Genomic DNA, 25,495 nt, shown 5'->3' on the forward strand with positions numbered 1-25,495 from the left:
CCGAGTTCAACAACTGTTCCAACAAAACCTTCTTTGCCGTCGCTTTCGTCCACATTCCAGCTGGGACCCACAGACAACACGAAGCCCTGCACTGTAAGACTTGGTACTTTCTGCGTACAAAATAATTCAACAACAAAAGTGACAACACTAACTTCATTATAGTTTCAGTATACAGTAAATAATTAAGCTGGGGTATCTGAGTACAGTACATGATTTGAGAAACAATTCACAATAGATGTTAAATACTTTAAAATTTAAATTGTTGTGAAGGCCACTAAAAAAATTTAGGAAAATTTGTTGTTCACTCCACTAATTATGCATATGTGAAACACAGATTTAATTCCTACTGATTTTACACCCCCAGCCCAACCCAAGACAATCAGACCCCAGAAAAATTATGCAAACAGGCTCCAGGCAATGGCAGAAAAAAGAATTTGGAGAGCAAAGCAGGACGGGCGGGGGTACCGGTAGAAATACTATTGATGCCTCTGTTCCATGATACCAGAGTCTGGTATTATGATCTGATTATTTAAATTACTGATTGTTGACAGCTTTGAGATTAATGTTTGACAGATCTTGACAAAGACTTGTAAATTTGAGTAATTTTTGTCTAGACCAGAAATGATGGCGTCTGTGTGCAATGCACAGTCTACAAATGTGGATTCGAGGAAGCTTTGAGAAATTCTTCGCTGCTATACATTTTATCCATATTTCTGGTTTGAAACTTGAGTGAAAGCAACCATTTACTCAAGCTAGGCGTGTAAACTATGGCTCAGAAGTGCAATACTTTTGGCATTCTACCGACTAGTTTCGGGAAGAGTTTTCAATAGTTCATTTGTTACCAAGTCTAATTGTGACAGGTCTAAATTAACTTCTAAACTGATTTGAAACAGGCTAATCACCAAGGGCAGATTGGAGCTTCAAAAGCAAAGTCTACAGGCTTCCCCACCTCACTCCGCTTGCTTCGCTAGCTGAGTTCTTTTTTTTTTTTTTGCACTTCACGGGAGCCTGTTTGCAGGCCCCTGAAAAGCTTTTTGAAAATTTATATGTATAAATCAAGGGCTTTATATTAACAGAATGTTAAATCCAAATATAGTGTCATGGCCATGGGCTTATCTTGGAAGCAAGGGCTTGTTATCGCCTGAAGAATTGCTTGTGTCCAGAAACAACAGGGCTTCATTCTTTTTGGGAAGTTTCATTTTTGGGTGTGGGGACTAATATAATCAGAATTTATGGTATATACATGTACTGCTCAGCTGTCTACAAATACAATTCATTCTGCAACCCTAATTTATTTTTCCTAAAGCTTGAAGCAGTTAAATGAATAAAGTTAACAAAGAAAAACAACTTACGCAATCAACTCACCCAAGTGTTTTGTAAAAGAACGCCTGCATGCCAAGTAGTCCTCTCTGTCAATAGTTGTTTTCAAAGTTAAGGACTCGATGTCAAATTTTCTTCTAATTTTTTCAGTCACAAGGAAACTCTCTGCTACTTCATTGAGGTGACCTGATTGGTAATCAGTCCACAGTCTTTCTAGAATCTCCAATGTACTGCACTGTACTATGAATATCAGACTGCTTGACTTAATCACTTTTATGTGTAGACTAAAAGCCCCTAATAAAAAGGAGTGGTAGGCTTTCAGCCCTTCTTGAGTCGAAATGTCATTGTTAAGAAGATAATCTATAGCTAACTCCCTTATCATTTGTGGAAATTCCTGTTGTCTCTGGGAATGGTTCTGTGGCTCTCTGGTAGTAACACTTTCTATATTGATTTCCATGGACAGAATTCCTGTTGAAGTATAGAGTGACAACGAAATAATGTTATGTCAATCCTAATCATCTGGTATTTGTATGTGTTTTCTGCATTAGAGGCTTGAAACCTAAGTATTTCATGTCAGTTGCATTTCAATTAGTGTTGCACATGCAAGGATCATATAAACTTAATTTGTCTGATCATAGTTAATAGAGGGGACTGGTTATGAAGCCTGGCAAACATCAAATGAGCAAACAAAGATTTCAAGATTTATGTTAGAAGGTCCATGACTGTGCATAATCTTTTAATTTATTCAATTTTCACTGTGATTATATAACAAAGAAAAAACAATCATAAACGATATTACAAAATAATGATATTGATAATAATTGTACTAACCACATAAATAAAAAAAAAATCTTAGTACATAACAAGGCAGTGAGGAAGACTAGAAGGGAACTGACGAACCATACGTGCTAGTCAACCCATTAGTCAACCCATTAGTCAACCCATGAGCAATGGCCGAGAGCGGCCACGTTTTCTGAGCGGGAAGAAATCTTTCCCTCTGCGAACCTGGAATCGTTATTTAAGTTTGCCTCCGAGACAAATGCCTATTACAAAAGGTAAAAAGAACAAGAGAGGTGCAAGAGGTTCTACAGAGGAAGAAATATCTGCGTCAAAGCGCCCGAACATGGCGACCGACAACGCACAGAGCGAAGAAGAAGTCGAAGAAGCAGAAGAGGTTGTCACTACAAAAGAACCCAACCTTTACGATATTCAAACTTTACTCATTAGCATACAAAGAACCACAGAAAATATCCTCAAGGAGAACAACAAACTATCGAACAAAGTTGGTGACCTGAAGTCGTCGTTTAGGAGATTAGAAAACGAGCTGTTGGCGACAAAGACCATGCTAAGCGATGTGCAAAACACCAACAAGGAACTGAGAATAGGACTTGGTGCAGCTAAACGAAAAATCTCTCTGCAAAGAGATGAACTAAATGAACTGTACGATGGTTTGGACCATTTGGAGCAATACTCGAGAAAGAACTCGCTCGAAATTGTCGGTATTCCTGAAAGTATTCGTGAAAATGAAGGTGCAGTACTCAAAATCGCCAATGCGTTAGATGTTCAAGTAAAACCCGACGATATCGGCATCTGCCATCGAGTGAAAAGAAAGAAATCCAGCCCAATTATTGTACGTTTCGTTAGTCATAAAGTGAAATCTTCTCTTTATAAACAGAGAGTTCGACTGAGAAATGTACAGTTTACCGATATATTTCTGGATGCTACAGCAGCAGATCGAGTTCAAGCCAGCAAGGTTTACATCGATGAAAACCTGACGGCCTTCCCCAGAGAGTTGGTGGGAAAAGCTAATGCTAAGAAAGAGGAGTTATCGCTGCTAGGAGTGTGGACCACCGACGGTAAAGTGTTTGTGAAGACATCCCCTGAGGGAAAACCTATTCGAATTTATTCTGAACATGATTTAAATAACCTCTAGATCGTTTGAACGGTTACGGTAGGATATGTCAGGATATGTCGAAAATTGTCTCATCTTATTTATTCTGTGTCTTGACATGAGGGAAAGTTTTCATATGGACAAGGACGAAGGTTAAACAACCTCTTAAAGGTTTTTCTTTTTTGTTTTTGTGTGGTGTGTGTGTGTTGCTATTTTCTTTTTGGTTATTATTATTTTGGTTATTATTATTATTATTATTATTATTATTATTATTATTAAGGTAGGATATGTCAGGATATGTCGTATGGTTTATTTCTTTTATTTACTTTTACCTTGTAATATACCGATATTGACGTTGAAACCCAGGAGGGAGCCATTATGTAAACACTGTTGAAATAGGTTTTAATAGTTTATTTCTTTTACTTACTTTTACCTTGTATATACCAATTTGTATGGAATATGTTAATTAATGTTATGATGATGATAGTATTATTATTATTATTATTATTATTATTGTCAGGGGGTTTAGCTTCTTTTTGTGCATTGATTATTAATTTTTGTTAACTTAGGAAGCCTGTACGTGTGCAATGCAATCCAATGTAAAATTCAAAATTATTTCGTTAAATGTTAGAGGTATAAGAGATCAGACCAAAAGAAGGAGCATCTTTACTTATTTGAAAGATCAGAAAGCCAATTTCTATTTTGTCCAAGAGAAGTATTCAGATGTAAATGATGAATCAATTTGGCAAAGTGAATGGGGAGGTAAGATTCTTTTTTCTCATGAAACACATCATAGCAAGGGTGTTTGCATCTTATTAGATCCAACCATAAACGATAATGTGGAATATTTCTTTAGTAACAATACAGGGAGAATTGTTTTAATCACCACGCATTTAAATGGCGTGAAAACTTCATTATGCAATATCTACGGACCTAACAACCAATCAGAACAACTAGAGTTCATTCAGGAATTGAACAATTGCATCATAGACAAGTCCCAAATGACAAATATTATCATCGGAGGTGATTGGAACTGTACGCTAACAAAAAAGGACAAAAAAGGCGGAGCATTTTCGAAACCTACACCGTTTGGACATTTGCTACTAACCACCATGGAAACCTTTGATTTAATCGACATTTACAGAGCCCGCCATCCGAATTTACAGCTTTTTTCATACGAATCTAAATCCTTACAGGTTAAGTCGAGGATAGACTTTTTTCTCGTGGCAAAATCTTTGGTAAAGTATTAAGCAAAGTTGGAATTACCGTGTCGATTGCACCTGATCATAAAGCAATCTATTTTTATCTGTCTTTGCCAGTGACGATCCCAAGAGGCCCTGGTTTCTGGAAATTTAACAATACCTTGCTTGATGGTGAAGTCTATATAGCACATATTCGCGAACTCATACCTCAAATACGCGAGAAGTATTCCTTCGTTCAAGACCAACAGCTATTCTGGGAATTAATGAAAATGGAAATAAGAGAGAAGTCCATTTCATTTGCAAAACAAAAATCAAGAGCACTTTCCAAAAGGGAGACTGAAATTTCCAGGTGACTTGATCACCTCGACAACTTAATTTGTAACAGTAATACCCTGCTGAATATTAATACCACTTTAAATGAATACGAAGCTTTAAAGACAGAGCTTCATTCAATATATGATCGCAAAGGAAAGGCTGCAATGTTTCGATCTACATGTAAGTGTACAGAAAAAGGGGAAAAACCCACAAAATACTTTTTCAACTTGGAAAAAAGAAACTACAACAGAAAGACTATCAACGAACTCAGAAAACAGGACGGGGTACAGATAAGAGAAGAAAAGGAAATCTTGAAAGCCATCCAGGAATTTTATGAGGACCTGTACTCGTCTGAAATATCCACGTCACAAGAACAATTTGACCTCTTTATCAGAAATCTAATCTTTCCAAAACTCTCGGATGAAGACAGAAAAGAAATAGAAGGCCCTCTGACACTAGATGAATGCAAAAGAGTACTAGAATTATTTCAGGAAAACAAATCGCCAGGTGAGGATGGCTTAACTGTAGAATTTTATAAATACTTTTTCGATTTAGTAGGGAGTTACCTATTGGAAAGCGTAAATGCGGCTTATGAAGTTGGGAAATTGTCTATCTCGCAACGCCGTGGAGTAATTACTCTTATTCCCAAGGTTGATTCGGATCTGTTAGACCTTCAGAATTGGAGACCAATAACACTGTTAAATACAGATTATAAAATTGCATCGAAAGCCATAGCTAGACGGATTGAGACAATTCCTCCAAAACTTGTACACCCAGATCAGACAGACTTCACGAAAGAGCGATATATAGGTGAGAATTTAAGACTCGTCAGTGATGTTCTCGAATACACTAAGAATGAGGATTTAACGGTTGTCTTGGTTTCTCTTGACTTCAGAAAAGCATTTGACACTTTGGAATGGCCATTCATAAAAAGTGTGTTAAATCTTTTTAATTTCGGGGAAAGCGTAAAGCGGTGGACTAGCATCTTTTACACTGATGTTGAAAGTGCAGTTCTTAACAACGGGTTTGCGACAAATTGGTTTAAGCCAACAAGGGGTGTCAGACAAGGCTGCCCCCTGTCACCATATCTTTTTATTTTGGTTGCGGAAATACTATTTAATAAAATCCGCCAGAATAAGCTGGTTAAAGGAATAAATATTTATGGAAATGAAGTTAAAGTGAGCCAATTTGCAGATGATGCTAACCTCTTTTGCGAAGATATTACCTCTGTTGACAATGCCCTCTGTTTAGTTAACGACTTTGCGCCTGTTTCTGGTTTAAAACTCAATGTCAAAGAGACCAAGGCACTTTGGTTGGGTAAATGGCACAATAACAGAACGACACCGTTGCAACTGTCATGGCCACGCGATCCTGTTAACATTCTGGGAATTTACTTCTCTTACGACGACAAAAACAATGATCACTACAATTTCAACTTAAAAATTCAAAAACTCCAAACCCACGTCGATATGTGGAACTCAAGGAGCCTCACCTTATTTGGGAAAGTTTTGATTATTAAATCTTTAGGATTATCACAAATTCTGTATTCAGCCTCTACCACCAATGTGCCAAAAGATACTATCACAACTGTTAAAAGGAAACTCTTTAGTTTCCTTTGGAACAAGAAAAAGGACAAAATTAAAAGAGAAGGCCTTTACCAAGATTACGATAAAGGTGGTATTCGTATGACCGATGTAGGTCTAATGTTAAAGGCCATGCGTTTGGCATGGATACCTTGTCTGCTGAAACATGCAAACTCGAATTGGAGTTCAGTACCCGATTTTTTTCCTAAGAAGGCTAGGTGGCTTAAACTTTTTACTGCGCTGTAGTTATGATGTGATTTTCCTTAATTCGAAATTACGTACCTTTTATAAGGACATGCTTTCCTTCCTCGATGATCTTAAAACTCTGTATAATTATAATCTGGGCCAAACAGTTTTATTTAAGAACCGGGAAATACTAATAGACGGCAAGCCTTTTTTCATCCAAGAGTGGTTTTCAAAAGGAATTATTTTGATAAGTGACCTGTTAGATGAACAAGGTCAGCTACTCTCATACCAAGCCTTTAAAGCGAAATATCAATGTAAAACTAACTTCTTGAATTACTATCAAGTTAGAAGTACTATTCCGGACAGCTTACTGGCCAAGACAAAGAACAATAACTTGGAACCGCTCTCCAAGAGCATCTTTCTTCAAAACCACTCAATTTTCGATCCTGATAGTTCAACGAAGGTAAACTTTGAAACTGCGAAGGTAAAGGATTTCCACTGGTTATTGAATAAACAAGTTAATAATAGTCCACATCCTGGACCAACTAAATGGAGTAAATCTATGCCAATATGTGCAAAACAATGGGAAAAAATTTTTATATCGATTAAACAGGTTTCCAGAGAAAATAAGCTGAGGGAATTTCACTTCAAATTTCTCCACCGAATCGTTGTAACTAAAAAAGAGCTCTGTAGATTTGGCATCAAAAACGACAGTGAATGCCTATATTGTGGAGAACAAGATTCGATAGATCATACTTTTTCAGACTGTCTTTTTACTAAAGATTTTTTGTCAAAAGTGGTGCAATGGTTCAACAACTGCAATAGGTCTACGTTCAAACCGTCAAATCAAGACTTTTTATTTGGGATTTTTTCCATCCTGCCAATAAAGAACTACTGAAAAAAATTCAACTACACCATGCTTTTTGCTCGCTATTTTATCTATACAAATAAGTTACACAATAATTCTCTTCTCATCACAGATTTTGTTAGCAAAATCTCTTCTAAGTACAGGCTAGAAAATTTAGATTAAAATTTACATGCAATGATGCTCCAGATTTGGTCTACTCTGGTTAAGTCATTATGATTATCATTAAATCTCTCTTTATTTTTATTTACTATAGCTTAGAAATGTATTAATTTTGCAACTGTTAAAATTGTAGTTTATTGCATTGTACTGTATATAGGTTTATGTGTATCAATAAAGAATGTATTTTCACGAAAAAAAATGTATGAATATATAAAAGCTTCATCATTTAACAAGCAATTTATTAACTATCTACAAACTACCTAACTAACTAGCTAAATTTTGTTTAGCACTCATACACTATGCCTGAATTACGCAACCAAAACGTTTCTATTGATTAGTTCCTCAGTACTTAATAAACAACTATTGTGTTTTGTGTACGGTCAGAAGGCCAAAAAAGCGAACAAAAACGCAACAAAGACCTTTGTCGGGATTCATAACCATTCCCCTCTATTAACTAAGGACCGATTCATTCCCTGATCTGTGCAAGTTAGCATAATAAAAGTATAATATTGTATACTAAAAGTATAGTATAACATATATTATTATTTCCATCCCTACATAGGCACAGAAAGTGGTTTCCCGCAACAGGTCATTTTCTTTTCAACAAGGTGAACACAAACTGTATTGAGCAGTTGACAGGTGTAGAGTAAAAGAATTTTGATTGGCCTTTTTGCTTATTCTACATGTAATTTAACACAATGACATGGTGCAGACAGTAGTGTGAACATATTTTTAACTAACACAGCAGTGTGTAAATGGATTGACTTAAGCATTGTCATTAGCTCAGAGGGCCAGTAACTACTTTGTGTACACTACCAATAATAATTAAATTAATTTGTTATATTTAACTGTGCATGTGTGTAGTAAGTAGTTCCCCAAAACTTGTCCCTCAATGTTTATTATTGTTATTATTGTTATTATTATAATAATAATTATTATTATTATCGTTCTCACGTAATGCTTATTATTATTATTATTATTAATATTAATATTATTAATATTAATATTATTATTATTATTATTATTATTAATTGGCACTGTCACAATCTGACACCAATTAGATGCAAAGTGGTTTTAACCATGGTGCAAGCCTATATAACAAGGTTGAGGTCCGGGGTTCAGCCTGCCAATCACAAATCCCAATGGGCCAATGCTCCCATTTGATTGTTTATTCACTCATTTATTGCCATGAAATTCTGGAGAGCCACAGGTTTAATTTTCTGTCTTATTTTAGAAGTAAGCTATACCTTTGGAACCAAATGAACAATAGCTTCAGGAGAAGAGTTTAGAAAGATAATTGACCTTTTTGATTTCAACTTTGAAATTTTGTTTTCAGTCCACTTGCGAAAGCTTATTGTATGAATTCAAGCTGTTTACTCAAACTTACAAAATGCCTTGTCTCTAACAAATCGAATGTGGTTTAATGTGGTCTGTACTCTTATCGACAACAAATACGCGTCATCACAGTGGTCAAAATGTTGTGGACTCACAACGCGCAACCCAGTGAGTCCACAACAAATTTTGACCACTGTAATGATGCGTACTCATTGTCGATAAGAGTACAGGCCACGCTAAACCACATTCGATTTGTTTCTTACCACAATATCAAAGATAACGAAAGAAATCTTTGTCAAGATTTGTTGACTTTTGAAAACATCGACATCGAAAGTGATTGCGTTGCACTATGAAAATGAGTTACTTAATGGACGCATCAGACTTTCCTTTCAAAAACTTTTGCAAACTCACTCAACATGCAGAAAAAATAAGAAAAAATGTTTGGAAAAAGAGTAATGACGCGTACTCGTTGTCAATAAGAGTACAGACCATGCTAAACCACATTTCGATTTGTTTTTCACCACAATATCAACGTCAAAAAAAATGTTTTTTTCAGAGCGTGAGCTGAAAAAGGCATTGCGCGACAATGAGGCCACGAGCAACGTGGGAAGGAATCTTATCGACAACGGCAATTAGCCAATCGGAATGCGAGATTAGCAGCAATTATGGTAAAAAGTACTTTTGATGCCAGGCAAAAAAATAGAGTTACTTTGCTCCTTCATGGATTAACACAGTTGATAAATAAGTTTGAAAACTAAACTCGTAAAACACCCAGATACAAGCAGACTGTGAAGGCAATTGTGCGAGACGACTATGAGGCCGGTGAATAGACGTGAATGGATTTGTACATCGAAAAGAAGTTGAATGTAATTCATCTACAGCAATATGGTTATTCTTCAGCCAGTGTATCTAAAAAAAGAGATTTCATAAGGTGAGCATTGGCTGCTGCTGTACTCTTGCTGCTCAAATTCAGTCGGTCTTTTATGAAAGCAATTATTCTATTTATTGCATTCAGCCATGAGTCTTCCATCTCCTTTCTAATGTCTATATTCAGGCAAAATCTCACTTTGCCATATATTTTCTTCATAGTACTTTTTGTTTCAAATTTCTTTGCTCTGAATATAAAGTAGTTTGGGGAATAATAATTTATTGCTGAATTTGCATTTTGTTTGCACAATCATATTAACGCTCATAAATATGAATAATTTTGACTATCACACCAAAATCCGTTTAAGTGTGTTTGCAGGCTAACCAAAATCACCTCTTACGAGATTTGTTTTCAAAAATTAAAATTGATTGCAGGCGTCAGCCTTGCTATTTTAGTTAGCGGCAAAATTTGAATGTTCCGCATACTGTCACTGCCAAGCGGACAAAGAGAATTCATCATCTTAGCTCTTCAAAGACATATCTTAAACAGGGTTAATATAAGTTTTATTTTTATTTTCACCTTATGCAATGTTTTCCCACGGAGGGTCACATATGTTGTATGGTGTGCATGGTGTTGACACCATGTTTATGTTTTGCTAGTTCGGTTTGCTTTGCTCGACATTTAAAAATTTAATTTTGTCTGGCTTTGCCGGAGACTGGTGTCGCTTCCCTTCAAGAGGACTACTGTACACATCAATCTGACTGAGTGTTTTGTTTCTTGAGATTGATGTTTGCGTTTATTCTTGAGATTGATGTTTGCGTTTGTTGACTTTGTCCTTTATCTGACATTTTGGCACCATATGATTCAAATATAGATTCTAACACATAAGTCTGTTGACTATTTTGCGTGTTGTATATGCCACTAATGGTTTAGATCAGGCAAGATTTCATCACGGTATTTGGTTAAATGTCCCACTAATGCGATCACACTTCATATCGCACAACTTCTTTGCTATTGCGAGAAAGCTAATTTATGCAGCCTGCTCGATTTAGGCAGGCAGATTTCTTATTGGTTGAAATTAACAATGCTACAGTAAGTCCACAAGTCCAGCCGTGAGTTCAGGGGAGGAGCATGGGCTCGTTTCCCAAACATCCGCTGGTAATCGAGCCTATGTTTCTGGGTATTTCTTTAAATGTCACTGCGACAATAACTTTTTAAAAAATTTCAAAGATATGATTGTATTCTATAACTATTAGGCTTTCAGAAAATGTATAGGTTGATGGGGTTTTCTTTCAAAGTGCCAGCGTAAAAGCACGATTTCCAAACACTGTCAATCCACCTACCATGATACGTTAACAATGGAAAACCGTCCTGGAGATTATCAAACAAGTAACGCAGTTTTTCCACCAATTTCCCGAAATACTCTCTCTTGCTACTTGAAAACAGAAATATAAAACAATAACGCAAACAAGTATGTTTAGTGAATATTCTTTTAGTAGGGATCGATTTCCCCCGAATTATTTCATTGCTGGGTTTTCCCTTACACGCAAATGCGCGTCCGAGATGCACTGTTTGGCTAAAAAATGGAAAAGGGACGCAAAATGGTAAGGAGAACGGGTCCTCTCGGACGCATATGGTTTAGGATGGTAGTTTACTACTGACTTAATTTAAACCTGAATAGATCTGCAAAAAATTCTTTTGAGAATAAAATTAGAATTTGGAATCTTTGTTCTGTTTTCTTAGTCCATCTTTCAACTCCCAAATCTGGTACATTCACTCCTTTGAATCGACTATTGCAGCGCCACCCTTTGTTTTTCTCGCCCTCAAGCTTGCTCTTGCTGTGAACTCCTCGCAGAGGCTTGAGAACTAATGCATGATTGTGAGGCATTGTGAGACACAATGCAAGATGGCGGATTCGGAATTACAGCCCGCGAAAAAAAAGAGGCATTTCTTCCCAGCTTGGATGGAAAAATTCATGTGGTTGAAAGAAGAAAACGAAAAAAATGTATTGTGATATCTGTAAGATGACAGGTAAGAAAAACCCTTTCACAACAACTGGGTGTAACAATTATCAGAAGTCAGCCCTGGAAAGGCACCAAAATTCGAAATATCACATTACGAGTATCAGTGACCTCAAGCTCAGAAAAAGCTTTCAAGTGACAGTTGCAAATGCAAAGGAGAACATTGAGTATGAAACACAGGAAATCACGAGAAGACACACTGTCCAGCTAAGAACGGTATATGTTATGACGAAGAACAACATTGCTGCTGATAACTTTATTTCAATAATGGAACTTCAGGCTGCTAATGGATGTAGTGATGCTTCTGTTTTTTTACAAGAAACCCGAAATTTTTTCAGAGATGGAATCTGTTTTGCCCAAATGTGTTGAAGATAACTTGATAAAAAAAGTATTGGACTGATGCTTGATAAAACATGTGACATCTCCATTGAAAAGAAATTAGCTATTTATGCCAAAAGTGACAAGTTTTGAAGTTACTAACTTGTTTTCTGAACCTTGCACCCTGTTCTGAAAAGAGATGCTACTGGTACGGCAAAAGAGGCTACTAGACCAAATTTCAACTTATTTTTAGTAGCATACAAGTTTTTTGAGTTAGCTGAATTTTCTGTTGTAGCTTGTTGTAACTTTCTGACTGAGTTTATGAATCAGTGAGAAATACCTTTAGAACTTTGTTCCTTTTTTAATGAGAAAACATAACGGAAACTGATTGAATAAAAGATATGTTTGGTCATTCTTGGTTGCCTCTATACTACTGTAGAGTATAAAATTAATTACCTGCCAAAAGATTAGATTGTTCTCCTGGAATTTAAAACTCTAACCGTGGGACCCCCACTTTTTTCTTCTGGACCCTCAGCCTTGGGTTGAAGGAGTCCAAGGGACTCCCAAAGGAAATTGCAGGAAAAATCCTGTATTGTTTTGGACAATTACTGGTGTAATATTAGCTACTGATAAGTTAAATATTAAGTCAAAAGGGCGCCACTTTGTCAGGTGGCATTTCGATCGAGTCTTCCGCTCAGTGCAATCATCATTCTTTTTCAAGGGTACAGCACACGTCAACTTGACTGAATTGAAAACTGGTAGGTTTTGAATGAAGAAGATTTAGCTCAACGTTTCGAAATTACAGAGATAGCACTTTATTTTGCATCTTTCTGAAGTAATTCAACAAGAATGGTCTTTTTGGACTGAGGGATAATAACCAAAATGCTGTTGACATGAACCTGATCGGAGACAAATACATTGTGCCGAAAATGCGATGTTTTGGTTGCTTCATCCCATGAGCCATGGAAAGTTAATAAGTCAAAGCGAATTATACGAACAAAACTACTTGGCCAGTGATTCTACCCCGCGCGATCACTGCTCTACGATGAAATGGCGTAAGTTCAAGTTACGTTGGCTTGAGGTCAAGAATGAAGCCAAGAAGAACGTCAGCGAAGTGCAGATTATCCTTCTGGGTATCCAAAATCCCATATCCAGGCAGTCATTATACATGTAGGTAGAATATACCTGAGAGAAAAAATCTAATGGCCACGCCATCATGTCAACTTGTCACAATCATGGGTAGAATATACCTGTGAGTTACAATCTAATAGTAACGCCATTATATTAACTTTGTCACAATCGTGGGTAGAATAATTATACCTGTGAGTTACAATCTAATAGTCACGCCACATATCAGCTTTGTAACAATCATGGGTAGCATATACCAGTGTGAGTTACAATCTAATAGTCATGCCATCATATTAACTGTGTAACAATCGTGGGTAGAATATACTTGTGAGTTACAATCTAATAGTCACGCCATCATGTTAGCTTTGTAATAATCGTGGGTAGAATATACCTGTGAGTTACAAACTAATAGTCATGCCATCATATTAACTTTGTAACAATCATGGGTAGAATATAACCGTCATGCCATCATATTAACTTTGTAACAATCGTGGGTAGGGTATATCTCTGAGTTACAATCTAATAGTCACGCCATCTTATTAACTTTGTAACAATCGTGGGTAGAAAATAACTGTGAGTTACAATCTAATAGTCATGCCATCATATCAACTTTGTAACAATCGTGGGTAGAATATACCTGTGAGTTACAATCTAATAGTACGCCATCATACACGAGCCAGAGCTAACCGGAAGCTGAAAAATTCGCCAGGTCCGGTTGCTATGGGGTGATGTCATTTATCTGTTAGGTTGCTGTCATCGCAAGACTTTTGTGGTTCTATTGTGGTTAGCGATAATTGCTTTCAGTGAGAGTAATTGTGTACAAAAGCAACCTGGTTATTTTCAGATATGATCTGGCCACATAATTGATATTTTATAATAAATTTTCATAACGCGGGAATATTGCGCGGTCAGATATGAAAAAAAAGACTTCGACTTCGACTTCGAATGAACCCGTCATCGGTCGTTGAAAACGGATACAAAACGAGATGTGCCTCTGAGTTAGAAGATATGGTGTCTCTCTGACGCATTTGTGCGAAATTGAGCCAGTTTCCAATCGAATTTGCCTTGAGGAGTTAAAGAAGGCGCGTGGATTTTCTTTTCACGGGAAGAGAAACAAAGGAGCTTCCCTGACTATACATTTGGATTGGTTTTTGCTTAAACCATAAAACAGCTGTTGAAAACCAAACGAAACCGCCAGCCACGATTGATTTATACATGAATTCATTCACCCAAGAACGACGGAGAGAACCAGAAAGTGTTTTCAGCTTGCGCTGCCCGTGACCAACCTCCCAGAGCATCGAATCAAGACAACACCTTCAAACCTCAACAAGTCAAACGCACCAAGTTAAGTCTTCCGATTAATATTTTATTTATATCATAACTTACACCCATTGTCATGCTTTTAGATTGTATGGGGACTAGATAGCTACTAAAATATTAAATCACTATTTTCATCCGTGGGTTAGACCCTAGACTGAAGTCCATGGTACACCAGTTTTCTGAAAGACGAATCCAGATATATAGTAATATCACCATGTAGCCACATATTATAAATCCGCTCTGGTTTTCCCACGCAAACGTCTTCGCAGTATTTCTACGTTACCGAGTGCTACAGGATATTTTACAAAAACCACATATTTTTCAGTAATGCGTGACACTATAGGAAACAAAAACAACAACAAAATCGTCATTTTTCCCTCGCTCGTTCATATCGTACGAACATGTTACATATCCTTTTCTGGTTCATCCAAGCTGAAGTCCATGCAATACAGTTGCTGAGTACTTCGGGATATGTAGAAAAATCGTCATAGTTATTTTTCCGTCGTGCGTGACATTATAGGAAAATGTTACATACCCTTTTTTGGTTCACCCAGGCTGAAGTCCATGCAATACCGTTACTGAGTACTTCGGGATATGTAAGAAAATCGTCATAGTGATTTTTCCGTCGTGCATGACATTATAGGAACATGTTACATATCCTTTCTGGTTCATCCAGGCTGAAGTCCATGTAATACAGTTGCTGAGTGATTCGGGATATGTAACAAAATCGCCATAGTTATTTTCCCGTTGTGCGTGACATTATAGGAACATGTTACATATCCTTTCTGGTTCATCCAGGCTGAAGTCCATGCAATACAGTTGCTGAGCGCTTCGGGATATGTAACAAAATCGCCATAGTTAATTTTTCCGTCGTGCGTGACATTAGAGGAACATGTTACATATCCTTTCTGGTTCATCCAGGCTGAAGTCCATGCAATACCGTTGCTGAGTACTTCGGGATATGTAAAAAAATCGTTATAGTTATTTTTTCCGTCGTGCGTGACATTATAGGAACATGTTACATATCCTTTCTGGTTCATCCAGGCTGAAGTCCATGCAATACAGTTGCTGAGCGCTTCGGGATATGTAACAAAATCGCCATAGTTATTTTTCCGTCGTGCGTGACATTAGAGGAACATGTTACATATCCTTTCTGGTTCATCCAGGCTGAAGTCCATGTAATACAGTTGCTGAGTGATTCGGGATATGTAACAAAATCGCCATAGTTATTTTCCCGTTGTGCGTGACATTATAGGAACATGTTACATATCCTTTCTGGTTCATCCAGGCTGAAGTCCATGCAATACAGTTGCTGAGCGCTTCGGGATATGTAACAAAATCGCCATAGTTATTTTTCCGTCGTGCGTGACATTAGAGGAACATGTTACATATCCTTTCTGGTTCATCCAGGCATAAGTCCATGCAATACCGTTGCTGAGTACTTCGGGATATGTAAAAAAATCGTTATAGTTATTTTTTCCGTCGTGCGTGACATTATAGGAACATGTTACATATCCTTTCTGGTTCATCCAGGCTGAAGTCCATGCAATACAGTTGCTGAGCGCTTCGGGATATGTAACAAAATCGCCATAGTTATTTTTCCGTCGTGCGTGACATTATAGGAACATGTTACATATCCTTTCTGGTTCATCCAGGCTGAAGTCCATGCAATACCGTTGCTGAGTGCTTCGGGATATGTAACAAAATCGTCATAGTTATTTTTTCCGTCGTGCGTGACATTATAGGAACATGTTACATATCCTTTCTGGTTCGTTCAGGCTGAAGTCCATGCAATACAGTTGCTGAGCGCTTCGGAATATGTAACAAAATCGTCATAGTGATTTCGCCGTCGTGCGTGACATTATAGGAACATGTTACATATCCTCTTCTGGTTCACCCAGGCTGAAGTCCATGCAATACAGTTGCTGAGTACTTCGGGATATGTAAAAAAATCGTGATAGTGATTTTTCCATCGTGCTGTTTCCAGAATCGCTCGGCATTTCTCGTAAAGAATTACATCATGTACTCGAGATTTCTATCGCTCTTGAGAGCTTTGACATAATTTTTGAGATAATTTCCTGACTGCCCACAACATTAACTGATTTTCAAAGTGTCGGTGCACATGATCTTCGAATTCGAATATTAGAAAATTCAGATTATTTTTGGAATCGCTAAGCAACAAACATGTATACAGAGAATACCCTAAACAGGTTTCAATTAGGCTTTCCGCGGAAAATCTGAGAACATTTCTGACTCTCGGGCATTTCTGGGCTGCTGGGCATGGTCACTTCGCTTACTGAATAACAGTGATAACTGAGATTAGCGAAAACGTTTCATCTATACGTGCTCCGTAGCTTTACAAGAGTAAGAAATGTATCAAAAAGTCTAAGTTTTAAACTGGCGTTTGCGCCCCAACCTAGAAAACACATTGTTTCAACGTTATTTTTTCTTTTAATCCAAATGCTTCACGTCAGTCGCGCGATTTCCCGAATCGCCGACTATTACAATGTTTTGTATCTTTCTGACACGATGGAATTGTCTTACAGTAAATATAATTTCACACTTTAGGATTATGACACATTCGTGCAAAACTTGACGCGTTTTGTGGAACATAAACGATCACCGACAGGGATACGATTACACTGGAATGTTGTAAGCCACTGGATATCCCGTGGAGATGTAGGACTAAAAGTTCTACATCTCCACGGGATCCCAGGTCTGTTTTTTGGTTGCTAAGAACGTCTGGCTCGTTATGTAACTTTCTCACAATCGTGGCTAGAATATACCTGTGAGTTACAATCTAACAGTCACGCCACATAATTATTAACTTTGTAACAATCGTGGGTAGAATATACCTGTAAGTTACAGTCTAATAGTCACGCCATCATATTAACTTTGTAACAATCGTGGGTAGAATATAACCGTCATGCCATCATATTAACTTTGTGACAATCGTGGGTAGAAAATAACTGTGAGTTACAATCTAATAGTCATGCCATCATATCAACTTTGTAACAATCGTGGGTAGAAAATAACTGTCAGTTACAATCTAATAGTCATGCCATCACATCAACTTTGTAACAATCGTGGGTAGAATATACCTGTGAGTTACAATCTAATAGTCACGCCATCGTATTGACTGTCTAACAATTGTGGGTAGAATATACTTGTGAGTTACAATCTAATAGTCACACCATCATATTAACTTTGTAACAATCGTGGGTAGAATATAACTGTGAGTTACAATCTAATAGTCACGCCATCATATTAACTTTGTAACAATCATGGGTAGAAAAGAACTGTGAGTTACAATCTAATAGTCATGCCATCATATTTAACTTTGTAACAATCATGGGTAGAAAATAACTGTGAGTTACAATCTAATAGTCATGCCATCATATCAACTTTGTAACAATCGTGGGTAGAATATAACTGTGAGTTACAATCTAATAGTCACGCCATCATATGAACTTTGTAACAATCGTGGGTAGACTATACCTGTGAGTTACAATCTAATAGTCACGCCATCATATTAACTTTGTAACAATCATGGGTAGAATATACCTGTGAGTTACAATCTAATAGTCACGCCATCATATAAACTTTCTAACAATCGTGGCTAGAATATACCGTCCTGTGAGTTACAATCTAATAGTCATGCCACATATTAACTTTGTAACAATTCTAGGTAGAATATACCTGTGAGTTACAATCTAATAGTCATGCCACATAAAAACTTTGTAATAATCGTGGGTAGAATATACCTGAGAGTTACATATAATATATATATTCTACCTACAATGGCTGCCTGGATATGGGATTTTGCATACCCAGAAGGCTGTGCACTTTGCTGACGTTCTTCTTTGCTTCATCTTTGACCTTGTGCCAACATAACTTAAAATTGCGCCATTTTGTTGTAGAGCAGTGATCGCACAGGATAAAAGCATGGGTGATTGATCTCAGATGGTACCCAGAAAGGTAGGTACGTTTTATTTGTTGGGAATGTAAAAGTGTCTACTTAAGGTACAAATAGTTAAAGCATAAAAAATTGTTGTCCAAAAACAAAGTGGCGAAAACAAAGCATGCTGGTGGAACACAGGAGTGGCACGTGATTCTTTGTAGCACTGCAGAAGCATTACGTGATACGTGGTACACACCTAATAATAAAAATGGACAGTGTTGTTTTGGAGAAACGGAGAGATGAAAGACTTTATCCAGTGATCATGATTTTGGGTCAAGTGTCGCATTTAGTTAATAAGTAAAAATTCCTGTCCCTAAATCTACTATGTTGCGCTGGAATTGGTTGATGGACCGGAAAGCCATCTGTGAAAATTGACATACTCCCTACCATTTCTTGTTCAAAAAGTACATGGAATGTTGTTCACAAACATCGTGGTGATAAAAATGGCTTTAATTGAAAAATTCGCCTGACGAGCGACCAGCCATTAAATGAATGAAAGCATATTTTATTGTGGATTGTTAGAAACTGAAGCAATTAACCGTTGTTGTCGGCAGCCCTTTACTTCCCGTAGAGTTTGTGCTCATATATCCAATTAAGAATGCGTAGACTTTGTTGTGTTTCCACAAACTGCTAAGAGTGCAGTGAAGGTGCAAAAAAAAAAAAAAAAACCCGAGTTTTGTATATGCTAGTAGAGATAACTAGTTGGGAAATTTACCAAAAACTTATTGGGTTTGATGTGAAGACATTTGCTGTAAAAGTGCTAAAATTACTAGTTCTGGTTTCTTGCTTTGGATACAATTAGTTGAGAAATGTACCCCCCCAAAAAAATACTGAAAAATGACTGAGTTTTATAACTTGATGGAGAGATGTGATGACATTTTGTTGTTGTAAACGCGGTAAAACATTAACTACTGGTTCCAGTTTCTCGCTATGGAGACAACTTAAGTTGGGAAATTTACCGAAAATTTCCTGAGTTTTATAACTTGATGGAGAGATGCAAGGACATTTTGTTGCTGTAAAAGCACTAAACCATAGCAGACAAGGTACTATCTAGTTAGTATAATGTATGTATCTGGAAAATGATAAAAAAAAATGCACTACTGGGAAATTGTGGTAACACTCATGTCACCATAGGGGAGCTTAAATTACTTTTTTCGGGCGACTACCTGAAGTCCCAGTGTATTCGGCTAACACCTCATGGTACCAAGAGGTGTCAAACCTTCGCTTTGAATTACATATGCAAATTAGCTGGCTACACATTCAATGGGCAGCCAGGTAATTTTCATAACATTTTTGTGCACCTCAAAGCTCCTCATGCCAAGTACCCACTATCAGATTGGGCAGACCAGTGAAAAGGCCCTGATGCCTAAAGGACTTTGTTTAAGTTTATGAAATCGGACTTTCATTCCTTTCTGACTTAAGGAGAATTAAGACAAACAGTTTTGCAATTTGCTAGATCAGAGGCAATTGGGGGATTGTTAGGTATATGAGTAACACACATATCTCGGACTTTGTCAAACAAAAAAAAAACGACAAAGAATGTAAACAATAGCTTGTTAAGATTGCATTAGCTTTAAGTCATGTGAAATTAGGCGCAGTCCCGCCAGATCCAAAGACAAGCTACAACTGATGCTAAAGAGTTTTTTTCTCGATTGGAGATTGACTTGCCTTCTTGACTACATCTTGTTACAGTAACAACAGGCATAGTAGCCCTTTTTGACTTTGGCAAGTGAAAAAAAAAAGCCATTTAATTTATTGTACATACCTTGGTCTGCATCTACTTGTGACATTTTTCTTTTATTTCCCTGGGCTTGGATGTTGCTTGTAGTTAGATCACCTTCTCTATTTGAAGGTAAGACTTCATGCCTTACTCTTCCACCAATGTGAGTTGGTTGTTCTGCAGGGATTTCTCTTGCTGGCTCTGGACTGATTGAATCAGACTGCTGTTGAACAGTGGTTTGCTCTCTTGACATTTCCCTACTGATGATGTCAGAAGGCCCTTAAATCATGACAAAAATTTTATGTTATGTTAATAATTTAGCTTGAATTTGGAATAGAAGAGCCTGATGATTGGAAAACAGAATATCGGGGTTGGGTTCACCAAAAATGAGATGATCAAAATTTCTGGTGATCACCAGGTCAAGAATATGGCCAAGTTCATGTGTTGCACCATGGACATGTTGTTTTAATGCCACGGAGTCAAGCACTGATCAGCAAAGAGACGAGCAGCAGAATCATTAATATCATCAACATGGATATTAAATCTCCAGTTAAATTCACCTTTTTCATTCAGCATTTTTATCATAATTTTTTGTGCAGTGGATCTTTTTCATCACTATTTTGATCTAGTATTTTAATTATTTATTGTTTCCTGTTTTCCATTTTTACTGTGTGAATTTACCTCATTAGTGTAATTTTTACCCTTTTTACTTACTTTATATTGTGAAGCACATTTGAACATTACTTTATGGAATTTGCGCTATACAAATATGTTGTATTATTATTGTATTATTATAACACCAACAAGCAGATCTTCATATTATCCATGTAGTACGAGACCAACAAAGGGTCACTTAAGTATACCGGTAGTGTCATACATCCTCCTCAAACAAACCAACACTTAATGAATTGAGTTTGGTGAAGTTGGTTCATTCTCCACCCCTATGCTACAGCTATTCTAAATTCATTTTTAAGCACTAATTTGTTTCCAACCTGGAGAATACATCATCTATGCCAACTATTCCAGATTGTGTGGGAGTCTCCCTGACACAGAGCGAATCTTCAGGTTTCCTATGGGGGTCACCAAATCTCCCAGATTCAGAGGAAATTCTCCGGGTATGTATACATTTTGCTGATAAAAGTAAACTATAAAACTTTAAGGTATGAAAAGCTGTTAAAATTATGAGTCTAAACGTTTTTGATCTGTTTGATCATCATCTTGCTCTGATGATGATCAAACAGATCGAAAACGTTTAGACTCATAATTTTTTCACAGCTTTTTACCTTAAAGTTTTATATTTTCTGAGTATAGTTTTGGAATATCTGAAACATTTTTGTGGCTGAATCAGCAGAGCTCTACTTTTAAGAATGATTTCTTTCTTTTGTTTGGGTTTACAAAATATTCATAAGCTTAATTTGTATGCAATAAGCCCCCACCTCCTGAGCCAAAATAAATGAGAATATTATTAGTAATACACAAAAAAGTCTCAATGCCCATAAAATGATTACATTTTTTAATTTCTCAGCCCTGGGCTGTACTGTTAGAAAGCCCCTCAACTCTACCCAAGGTTTAAAAGTAAACTTGGGTATTTATTTCAGTCTCTTCTATAAATTAAGATGTTTTTTTCACTGCTTTTGTTTTGTATAGTTTGAGATTATTCAAACTGGGTTAGCTTAATCAGGCTTTGAACAACCTGGCCCTGGGGTCCATTTCTCGAAAGCCCCGGAAACTTTTTGGGCCTTCAAAGCCATTTTCATTTAATCGGTATTTAAAGACAGAGAGGTGTATACGCCTGAAACTTCTTGTATGAAGGGAACCTCTGTTTATATTAAGAATATGTGCATAAAACAGCTCTGAAGTCATAAGGTTTGAGATTTTGCTTTGGCTTTTTGGGTGTGAAAACTTTTCTGGACCTTCGAGAAATGGGCCCCTGGTTGAATTAGGGGGTTATTAATATTCAGCATGCTGATCATGTGATCAGCATGCTTAGTCATGATATTGACCCCAAGTTCAACTGGTGATAAAGATAATTTTCACTCTCAGCCACAACCAATATAGCAACTGTTGACTGCCAGCAATGCTGAAATTGCCTTGCATAATTTATGCACATTTTACATCTGATGCTATATATTTAGGAATAACAGACCTTATATTTCAATTTTCTAATAGAATCTTATGTCTAACAACTCATGGAAAATTCGAGTTCTGAAGTACATCTATCCATGAATTAAAAACTAAGGGTGCATTCCTTTGGGGTGATCTGGATCAGGATCAGTGATTCAAGATCACCTGGATCATAGTTCATCAATGGAACCGATGAATCCATGACCAGAGTGAATTCATCAGTTCCTTTGATACACCATGATCCGAGTGATCTTGGATCACTGATCCTGATCCAGATCACCCCAAAGGAACGCACCCTAAAGATACCAGGTAAAAGAATTTACTGATCGTGTTTAAGGTAAAAATAGCCTCGCTAGAAAAGCAACAAATAAGGTTTTCATTTTTCCATATTGTTACATATGTCTGTAAAACCAATTTGAAATTCGCGGGAAAATTGCGAGACATTTGTATCAAAAATTAATAGTGCAAACTTTTTCTCGCCTCACAGCGAAGCTATGTTCTTCGAATTTGACCGAAAAAACCTTTGCTGGGATCGAATCTGTTCCTTGTTACTCATAAAATACTGACAAAGTAAATCACTCCCAACTTATTGGGCATCGAAATTTTAACTTTTCTCATAGATTTACTGCAATTTTTGCTATGTTTGCCCCCAAAGCAAGATGGCGTCAGAAACTGTGAAAAGGGTTATTGTAGTTAATTAGTCTTAATTGAGTAAGACTTACTCAAGCCTGATAAGGTTTCGCCTGACAACCAGACTGGAGAGATTCTACTTGATCCATCATCTCGGCAGTTTAAGATTCCAACAGCAGTCAGGTTCTCGCCACGAGACAAAATAACAGAACCATGGGGCTTGCGATTCGATGAGCCGGTAAATTCCGCCAGACTTCTGAAAGAAGAGTGTCCATCATGAAGAACAAACTGCAGATCGAACATTAGCTTCAGCCGAAACGGCTTCACATCAAAACCGCTCGAGCCCATGTCATCCACGACAGGACACAACAATTCATTCAAAAGTTGATTTCCCTTAGTGAATGGTCGATATGTGAAAACACTGGATTTCTTGATCGTGAATACCTTTGGATCCTGCAGAGGAATCACAACCAAACCGGAAGTAGATCGATGGATGGCATCCGACATCGCAATATTACCCAGTTTGACAGTTTTCTGGTTGGATGAATTTAACTTCTTGAAATCTACATAAAAATTATTTACATCGAAATCTTTCTCTGGGAGGACTTTGTGGCTGGTAACAATACCGCACTTGTCTTTCCAGGGCCACTGATTCATCAGATTTTTGATTACAGCTCCAGAGCCAACAGTTTGATATCCTGCACCATCTTTGAGGGTTTTCCTTATACGACAAACACCCAGCTCAGCTTTTCGTTTCTCTATTTTCCCTTCGTTGTTAGTTTTTTCTCCACCGAACACAGATTTTACGATAGGTTCTCCCGGGACGCCCGCTGATCCCGACGCCATTTTAAGTTGTTCAGCAGAGGGCGAGTCAAGGGCGAGTCAGGCCGGGCGAGTCGCGAAGGATCTCGACAATTTCGTCCCCAGGGCCTTCTCCACTTAAAATGGCAGGCGGGGGAATACCCTCGTCACAGCTGAACGGTAGCGTTACACTTTCGTCCTGCGTGGCAGACATGTCCAACACCTTTTGACCAATTGTATGTGTTGTTGTTTCTTCCAATGAAAATGCGTTGTGACCCTGTCCTCTGAGATTATTGAGTTATTTTTTTGTAAAAAAAATACCTCTTAGTCGGCACGTCGGGTATGTTATGGACGGGTCAATGGGTGAGTGAGTGAATGAGTGAGAGATGTATGTATGTCACACCAATCAGATTGGATCTACTATGAACAGCCAATCAAATTTCTTGTTGTAAAGGTAGATGGTACGTGAGAAACACAAGGTATGTCTAAACACAAGGACTTTGGTAATTGAAAAATAAAGAGTGACGTGTATGTTGCCGGTTTGTGATTTTTAGTCCGGTTTGGAGGGGAGTGTGACAGTTACATACGTACATTGGGTTGTTTTAGAGTGCATAATTTTCAGTGTAATGGTGGCTAGTTATGAACGAGATGAGTCTTGAGTTTTGAAGCAGTTCATGGGTAGTAGGCAAATGGCACGAGATATTTTTATTTTTAATTACAAAGGGTAACTTGATACTTTTGTTTTTCACAAGGAGTAAATTCAATTAGAGGTCACGAATCGTCGGTTCTAGTTCTTGGGACATGTTTTAGAGGAGACGAGACTATTTAGATTTGAAGCAGTTCTAACGTTTACAATAGTAAGTGCAGTAACGATTGTTTTGTTCTTATTGCATGCAAATATAGCGAGATATTTTTATTTTTTAGTTACAAAGGGTAATTTGACACTCTTGTTTTTCACAAGGTAGTAAATTCAATTAGAGCTGACGAATCGTCACCACTTGTTCCCACGAGATGTTTGCTATTTTTAGTTACAAATGGTAACTCGACACTTTTGTTTTTCATATGGGAGTAAATTCAATTAGAGCTTACAAGTTATCGGCTATTGTTCCCAGGATATTAAACAAAAAAGAAGCTTTCCTTTCTAGAGTGTTTTTACATCTCTGCAGTAGCAGTTTAATATTTTTATTTGATGGGCATTTTATGACATTCTTTTCAGTCCGATATTTTTAAAGGTAAAAAGTATGAAAACTGTTCAAATGTTCTTTGAAGACTGTGTGGCACCAAGTTAAAGTGCAATTTAATTAAATCAGACTTTCAACGTGTCAGAGAGGTTTTTTTTCTCTTTCTTTAAATTTTCGGTGAAGTAGTGTTGTTGCGTTGTGTTGTGTAAAAAGGGTAAACTTACTATTCGTGTAAAATGCGAAAAGTTCTCTTAACTTGAGTATTTTTGAGCAAAAATTCCTCTTGGGGGCTGGAAGGGCTCCCGAAGGGGTACTCCCAGAAAAATTGGTTGGGGGTGTGCGGCCCGCTTCCCAAAACCGTTACCCTATTTATGACCAAAATCTGCGATATTCCTTACCCTATTTATGACCTGACCAAAAATTCGAAACCCTATTTACGACCTGACCCTCAAATCAAAACCCTGTTTCAGACCTGCGTTATAATTAGCTCCCTAGTTCAAACCAATGTTAAATTACCGTAAACATATAAATTTGTGAAGGGCTTTTGTTGATTTTCTTTTCGAT

The 25,495-nt window shown here is 37.3% G+C and overlaps 2 protein-coding genes and 1 long non-coding RNA gene across 3 annotated transcripts in view; 1 reads left to right on the plus strand and 2 right to left on the minus strand.

Moving 5' to 3' along the window:
- The window catches only part of LOC149105204 (uncharacterized), a 182,747-nt gene that overhangs the window by 154,490 nt on the left and 2,762 nt on the right, over positions 1-25,495 (minus strand). The window lies entirely within an intron of this gene.
- On the minus strand, positions 7-23,898 carry LOC110063804 (uncharacterized). Its single transcript, XM_089271140.1, has 4 exons — positions 23,042-23,898; positions 20,241-20,474; positions 1,366-1,788; positions 7-110 (listed from the first exon to the last, which is right to left on the minus strand). The coding sequence occupies exons 1-4, from the start codon at positions 23,793-23,795 to the stop codon at positions 7-9; spliced, it is 1,515 nt and encodes a 504-aa protein (XP_089127266.1). The 5' UTR covers positions 23,796-23,898.
- On the plus strand, positions 1,808-3,868 carry LOC110045726 (uncharacterized). Its single transcript, XM_020751386.2, has one exon. The coding sequence runs from the start codon at positions 2,264-2,266 to the stop codon at positions 3,251-3,253; it is 990 nt and encodes a 329-aa protein (XP_020607045.2). The 5' UTR covers positions 1,808-2,263; the 3' UTR covers positions 3,254-3,868.

The sequence above is a fragment of the Orbicella faveolata genome, unplaced genomic scaffold, assembly GCF_042242905.1.
Source record: "Orbicella faveolata isolate gen_17 unplaced genomic scaffold, um_ofav_v1 contig_34, whole genome shotgun sequence".
NCBI classification, from domain to species: Eukaryota; Metazoa; Cnidaria; class Anthozoa; order Scleractinia; family Merulinidae; genus Orbicella; species Orbicella faveolata.